This window comes from Odontesthes bonariensis, chromosome 10 (assembly GCF_027942865.1).
Source record: "Odontesthes bonariensis isolate fOdoBon6 chromosome 10, fOdoBon6.hap1, whole genome shotgun sequence".
NCBI classification, from domain to species: domain Eukaryota; kingdom Metazoa; phylum Chordata; class Actinopteri; order Atheriniformes; family Atherinopsidae; genus Odontesthes; species Odontesthes bonariensis.
This window is the reverse complement of record NC_134515.1, coordinates 30956501-30963914: the sequence shown is the minus strand read 5'-3', so window position 1 is coordinate 30963914 and position 7414 is coordinate 30956501. Positions and strand designations below refer to the sequence as shown.

General features: G+C 39.5%; 1 protein-coding gene across 2 annotated transcripts; it reads right to left on the bottom strand.

Moving 5' to 3' along the window:
• Window positions 1-117: 117 nt before the first annotated feature.
• Window positions 118-7013, bottom strand: ccnt1 (cyclin T1). Of its 2 annotated transcripts, none has more exons than XM_075475250.1 (9): window positions 6822-7013; window positions 6090-6171; window positions 5871-5999; window positions 5096-5156; window positions 4432-4494; window positions 4255-4300; window positions 3886-4049; window positions 3727-3797; window positions 118-3621 (listed from the first exon to the last, which is right to left on the bottom strand). In XM_075475250.1, exons 1-9 carry the CDS (start codon window positions 6992-6994, stop codon window positions 2326-2328), a joined length of 2085 nt encoding a protein of 694 aa, XP_075331365.1. In that variant the 5' UTR covers window positions 6995-7013; the 3' UTR covers window positions 118-2325. The 2 variants fall into 2 exon arrangements, with proteins under 2 accessions (XP_075331365.1, XP_075331364.1); XM_075475249.1 differs by having other exon boundaries at window positions 4255-4310; window positions 4433-4494.
• Between the last annotated feature and the right edge of the window lie 401 nt (window positions 7014-7414).

Below are 7414 nucleotides of genomic sequence, written 5' to 3'. Positions count from 1 at the left end.
TCAGAATAGTTCATTGGCCAATATAACTGCTATTCAAAATGTCACCAAACCTACGCTTTCTGATGCGCCCACAAAATAGCAGTGGTAAAAAAAAATAATTATAAATTGCAATAAACATTTTCTTAAAATATTTATTGACTTTCAGAATAAAGCAACCACATAATATCAAAAAGAACAGTGCTCACATGTAAATTTTGAAATAACAAAAACCCAAAACATTTTTTTCCAGACCTGAGTGTCGATAAAAACACCATCACTTGAAGAAAAATTAAACTTGCGCTATCGTAGCTATGATTTTTGCATTGTTAGGTTGCTTGAGTGTCCTCCTTTATCATATATGGTTTTAATATGAAATGTGTACTTTTTTTTTTAAACTTTCTCACAGCATGTTAATACTTAAATTGAAAGATTTGCCCAGATCAAATAACGTGTTTTAAAAATATCAATGATATATTGGAAACCTACTCTAGTTTAACCATTATACATGTAACACTTTGTCAATTGCATTGTAGGCAAACCTAAGATAAATATTCAGTGCATTCAACATTTCCCTGTTACAATAAAGAGTTGAACAAAAACTTCTGCTGCCTGAGCAAGGAGCATTTCTTTTCCAGCATATTTTTCATAAACCAAGGGAATAAAAATATTTCACAATTTTATGGCTGATTTGTTGTCCTGTATTACTGTAAACTGCCTAAAACATGTTTTTTTGATCAACTGAAAGGAAAGCAGGTCAAGAGCAGTAATACTACACAATCAAACCCATATAAAACTTAAAATGAATTAAATGTACATATGATACCCGATTCTTTTGCCAACAAATAGAACCTCTTCGCTATTTTGCTCAAACACGAAATTTAAACATTCATTATTGGACTTCATGCTCAGGATCCTGTAATGGAGGTATATCAATAGCTTGTTTGCATCTATGATTTCATACAAATACAGAAAACATGCAAAGAGATATGATAATTGGTGGCTTGTGGATGGATTATAAACATCTTAAGTATCTGACAACTTTAAGGGAACGAACCAAAAAAACAACTTTAAAATGATCAAACCAAAGCCATATTAACTTGAGGAATTATACCTTAAAACATTGCCAATTTAAAAAAAAAAAAAGATTAATTTATATTGTGTATTGTTTATAATCCATTGTGTTCTGTGTTCAAATGGGTCACAAAAAAACAAAATACATTTCTCATCTGAGTTGTCTGGAAATGAACACCCTGAAGCAAAAGTCAAAAATCAATCTTGTATTTTCAGAAATGTAGCCTTTTTCAACATTTGCTCTGATCACTTAAAATGACTGACACTCTAGAGAAAACAACCAAAAAAAACACTGCTAAGTTCTTCATCATGACCATATCAGGTGGATATGTTTAAACGTTGAACAGATGTATGTCCTTGGTGTGAATATAGTGTATTTAACAGAGAACTGAATATGAATATTTTACAACCATTTAAAACAATGACTGCAACTTAAAAGTCTAAAAAGAAAGTACAATATTGCTTTTTTTATTCCCCATATTTTTATAACAAAATGTAAAAAAATCTTTTGTTTTAAACATCTTGCAATCTTTGTACACAGTAACCGAATAATGCAGGAAATAGACATAGTTATAGGGCTAGGTTTGTTTCTGAGAGGTTATGGCTGTCTTTCTTTTTCTTTTTTTCAATGAAAGAAAAAAAAAAAAAAAAAAGAAAAGAAAGAAAATCTCCCAAAACAAAGGACGATCATATTTAAAGATGGCTTTGGAGACATGCACTCTCAAACTAGCCTGTACAGTCTTGATGAAGAAATTTCCCCTTGCCCAGATGGAGCAGATGGGTACTTAAAAAAATAAAAATAAAAAATAAAAATAGAAAAGGTGGACAATGTTACTTTTAAAAGCACTCAATAAATAACATACTATAAAATCATTACAAAAAGACAATTGGTAAGAGGGCCTAAAAGGTTTGTGATCAGTTAAAATTTCTTTATGGTTTCAAGACAATGAATTTCTTTAGATCAATTATCATAATAGCATTTCATTTGAATGGAGCAGATAAAGAAAAAAAGGTTATCTACACTTATCTACAATTTCCTTTTTTTCCCCTTCACATTTTGCAAACTGTTCAAACCTCATTATTGCCCCACCAATTATGTAAAAAGAAAAAATTCCAATTGCACCAGTACATTTCTCTGCTGTCACCCTGAAACCTACAAAATTGCCGGGTGAATATATAAAAAAAAAATGAAACATTATACAATACTTAATGTAACAAGGTGGATGTTTGTCATGTCAAGTATAATGTACATAATGGGATCTCTTGATCAAAGGATCATTTGGGTAATGGTGGGAGTGGGGGGGGTGGTTCTGAAGGCAGTGGCGGAGGCCTAGAGTTGCTCCCCCTTGAGCCACCAGAGTACCGAAAGTCTCCATATTGAGATCTGTATTCAAAGACGGACGGCTGGGATGGCTGGACCCCCTGCGCACTTAGAAGCGAGTTTAGCATTTCAAAAGTGTCCTGGTACTCGTTTGATTGGGCTCCGCCTGCAGCGCTGTGTCCGTTAGTGTCTGTCTTGTCACTTTTGGAGTGTGAATAGGTCCCTTGATGGTGGGAAAGGCCCAGGGCAGGGAGGAGGTCAGGACCGTGAGCCAGTGTTTGCCCAGAGGAAGAAGACAGGGACGGTAGCTGATAAGGATTCCTGGAGGACTTGCTGAGTTTAGATGCTGAGTGAGACCCTGGTGTGGGATCTTGGGAGTGTGTTCTCTTTCGGGAGGTGGAAGAGGATGAAATGACTGTCCTGGAGGAGTCACTCAGAACCTTTTTAGAGCTCCCCAGCACCCCACTAGAACTAGAGGAATGTTTGTGTGACGAGGAAAGTGAGGCACTGCTAGAGGAGGAGGAATGGTGGTGGTGGTGGTGATGGTGGTGGTGATGGTGGTTAGATCGTTCTCTATGCTTGTCCCTACTCTTACCCTCCTCTCCTGAACTCCCTCTTTGCTTTTCAGGCACTCGTATTCTGACTTTGATGTCACTCGGATCCTGACTTCGGGCGCTACTACTGTGCCCGCCGCTTCCTCCTCCAGCAAGTGGAAAGCGCACTTTTAGAGGCCTGTCATGCCTTTCCTTCTCCAAGGGGATTTTAAGAATAATGGGCGAGGGGTTGGACATGTCGGAGGAAGAGGAGGAGGAGCTGGACTGCTGGTGATGATGCTGCTGCTTCTCCTTCCTCTGCTGCTGACCAATTAAAGCCTGCGCTGCATTAGCATATTCTCTCTTAACGCTGGCTTCCATGTTCTCAAGCTTCCTTTTCTGGGCAGCCAGGACATCAGCATTCTTGGCACGGTACTCACTTAGTGATACCTTTGCTGGGGCATGGACCTCGTGGTTGGGCTGCTGCTGCTCAGCTACAGCCTGCCCTTTGCCACTCCAAGTCTGAGCACTGCCAGATGTAGCCCTGTCCTTTTCCCCCACAGATGAGGAAGATGAGGCAGATGGTGGCGCCGACAGGCTCATCAGGCCCGCAACAGTACTCTCTGACGAGGCCATAGAGATCATGCTGATCATGGTGTCCCTCTGGTCGCCCTCCTCCTGGACTTTTGGCTTGACTTTTGGTGTCTGACCTCCAGCCTAGACGCCAAGACACCGGAAAGTAAAATTAAGTTAATTTGTGTAAATGTCAACACTACGCCTGAAGATTTGCATTTTCAAGTAAGTGGAGAAAAAAAGCTGTACCTTCCAGTTCCGAATTCGTTTAAGACGACTGGGAGTTTTCTCCAAGATCTGGAGGAACTCGTGTGTGAGCTCTGAAAGAGGTTTAATGGGTAAAATGATCAATTAATTATGAATAAATATATCAACATTCATTATCATAAGGTGATTTATAGTACATACCATCCAACAGCTCGAGTGTAACTGTGGGATCAACATACTCCCACCAGTGTTTGCCATCTGTAGACACAGGAATTTCCCAGTTGGACCATTTGCAGGCAAGGTGGATGCACACACAGGCCACAACAGGTGGGCTATACTGCAGGCAGAACGTGGTCAAATGCAGACTATGTGGCAGGATGCGCCCGGGACGGCAAAAAAAAAAAAAAAAAAAGGGGGAAAAAAGAACAAAGAGAAGACGACAGACATTCAGGGCTGTGCAATTTCAGGGATAGCACCAAAATATAAATGAATAGATCAACAAAAAGCTATGAAAAAAAAAAAGGTACCCTAAGCAGTCTAGCAAAACTATGTTTTAAACAGTGAGTATACCTGTTGGTGGCCATAAAATATGATGTTTGGGCCAGATCCTTACTGGCTGGAATAACAACAAGAGCAAAGAAAATAACTTTAAAACCTGCAAAATAACTAGTTTAAATGCAAGCATCACAATCCCGCTGAAATACTGAAGCACACATTTCTCTTCAAGACCGAGGACCTGATACTCACCTCTGACGAGCTGAGTGCACTTGACAACATGAGTGTGTGGATGATCAATTGTGATTTCAAAAGCTGCAATAAAAACGGGACAAAAAAAAAAAAAAGGGTTGAGATTAGAAAACTGAAAGCTGGATGAAAAGTTCTACACGAATATGAACGATTTGGGCCTCTTTAAATCCAGTTCCCATGGCAAACTTAAAACTATAGTCCCTGAAAAATAGAAAATGGATATTATTAAACCATACTAAAGGGGGAGTCTGTGTAATGTGAAATATTACTTTTCACGAGAGAACACCTCAGACAAGATGAAAACATCAAAAAATGGACACAAAAAAAAAACAAAACAGCGATGTCATGTCTGCAAAATTATTTTCAGGAGTTTCCGGGCCAATGTTGTTTGCCACAAAGTCGTCAAAGAAATGTCTGAAACTATGTTTGAAAACAACAATAATAAAAAGGATGGCGATGTGAAAAAGTTGGGAACATGCCAGAAATAAAAACGCTGAAACGAAAAGTCATTTAACAGTGGGAAAGTACTTTTAATATTAAGCATAAATGCCACTTTCCAAGTCTGCTAACCACATTTGGAGTTTCTGTAAACCAAAAATTTAACAGGTTAGCTTGGGTTTTCTGGAGGGAAATAAAGGGACCCAGTTCTTCCTTCCAAACTTACCCAGGGTCTGGAGAATTATGCTCTCAAGAATGACCAGGTCTTGGGCTTGTTGCAGGTAAGCCTGAGGTTGAGAGGACAGGCACGTTACTCACTGGGAGGCCTCTGTACGTTGTCAAACAAGAGTAACTGGACATGCTGTGAGGCTTTAACAATGTCTGGTCATTCATCTGAAAGGCTTTCGTTGCCCAAATGAAAGTTTCAGCTACTTGTGTTAAATTAGTGACGATATAGAGTTCCGCATATTAAACTTATCTTTCTTGTGGAGCCGAGGAAGCCTCAAAGATAAACGATAAAAGCGATAACAGCAAGTACAGACGCTCCTGTTTTACAACTGCTAGACATCACATCACCTGGATGACTGAAACCTATACAGACGGAGAAATTTCGCCTTTTGCTGTCTCAACCCATACATCAAGCCACCTCAACGTCTGATGGAGCAGCATTTCAAAATGCTTGATCAAGTACTTGTTCCAAGATTATATGCCATGTGAAAAACAGGAGTAAAGAAGAAAACTGAAATTTCTTCTCCTTTTTTTCACCATTACAGTTACCCAAAAATGGGGGGGGGGGGGGGGGACGGGTGATTATGAGTGCCACAAAATTAACACAACAAAAAAAAAGTTCAAAGCTGAGAACACACCGCTTGGAAGTCTACGGACGCTCTTAAGATTATAGCTTCACTGATTACACTAAATAAATCAAATCAACCCGAGCCAGTCTTAACAAATTCACTTTCCACATTGGCAGGTAATTTTGACGACTTTCCAAAACTTACATCACTGCGGATATCTGGTGGAGGATCCTGAGGATTGAGACATGCATGGGCCACCTTGATGACATGTTCCAACTTTCGGGGTTGCTCCTCGACTTTAGCAGCAAGGAAGAGAGCCGCAGGAGAAATAACCTGAGGAGGAGAAAGTAACTTTTCTGTTTGTGGACTAAAGGACATACCGGCTGCACAGCGGGATGGGAATATGAAGAAAATAATACTTACATTTCTGTGAAATCTGGTGAATGACTGGACCATGTAAAACCGGTGCATGTACACGATGGCTGTATTAATTGTTAGTTGAGATCTGAGACACGACCGTAAAGGACAATTTGGAAAACAGTGCCAACACACAAACACTACCTGCATCAGAGCAAATACCTTCAAAATAACAGAACTGCGGTGGTTTCATTTAGCTTATGACAATAAAGTCAACACTACATTGCCCAATTACCAAATCGGCAGAAGAACAACAAAGTTGAAGCCCCAGTTAGCTAAACATATAGCCTAAAGATATTAGCCGGAAGAAACAGATAGATAACATATGATAAGGTACGTTCTAAATTTAAGCCATTCATCTAAAAAAAACACTCTGAAACATTTTCAAACAGAATGGTCAATTTGTTAAGACACTGTTCCACTTTATATGTTATCTTCTTAAACATTTACAGCGGAGGCAAAGCTAATGCTAACGCCATGAAGGCCTGTCGACCATACGGGCCTTCTTGGCCCCAGTTAGCTTGTTACGCCACCGTCGGATAACGTTTACAAGCCAAAGTAGACTAAAATTACCAACCACTGTGTGAAACAGATGGGAAACATAGGAAAAACACGAGATCAAAACACAATAACAGATACTGGCCACGCTATCGGTCGAGCCGGCTTGCAGGAGATGCTAAACTTCGCTAGATAGCTAGCTAACGTTGGCTACGTGCGACGAACCACGACAAAAGATACACATTGAGCCGCTGTCCCATGTCCTGGAGAAGGTTTGCCGCCTGTTGTCTGTAGGACAGCTCCTTGTCTGGATCAAGTCCAGCTCGCCGAGATGGACTGCTGTCGATCTCTTGTCGGGTATAATACCATTTGTTATTACAGCTTACAGGGAGAGAACGAAACGAAGCCGCCATCACTGAGAAGGACGAGAGTTTAAAATTTCTGCGCGTCACAGGAACATACGTCACACCAAGCCCAGAGGTCTGTGTTGTTCCGCGGCTCACCAACAGGTGTCCTCAAAACAACCTCAAACCTTTCTGAATCCATGCAGTCAATTCCATTTTTCAGATTTCAAATTAATTTGACCCAAAACTGTACAGGAGTAATACACATGCCTTTTTTAATTTATTTGCCATTTAACATTAAAGTGAAAGAAACGTTTCGAATTGAGTCTATTTTCTTTCTTTTTTTTTTCTCACTGTATAACGTGGTTCATGATTGAGATTTTTTTTTTCTCAGGGAAAAAGGGAACTTTGTTATTAAGCCAACAAAATAAAATAAAAAAATGCTTTGAATAAAATAAGAAAAGGAATTGTACATAATTGTAAGCCAAA

Coding starts and splice junctions, on each gene's coding strand:
- ccnt1 (XM_075475249.1), bottom strand. CDS start 6,994: ATGGCGGCTTCGTTTCGTTCTCTCCCTGTAAGCTGTAATAACAAATGG. Junction 3,798..3,885: donor TACACTCGAGCTGTTGGATG/GTATGTACTATA, acceptor AACCTCTTTCAG/AGCTCACACACGAGTTCCTC. Junction 3,622..3,726: donor AACGAATTCGGAACTGGAAG/GTACAGCTTTTT, acceptor CTTGGCGTCTAG/GCTGGAGGTCAGACACCAAA.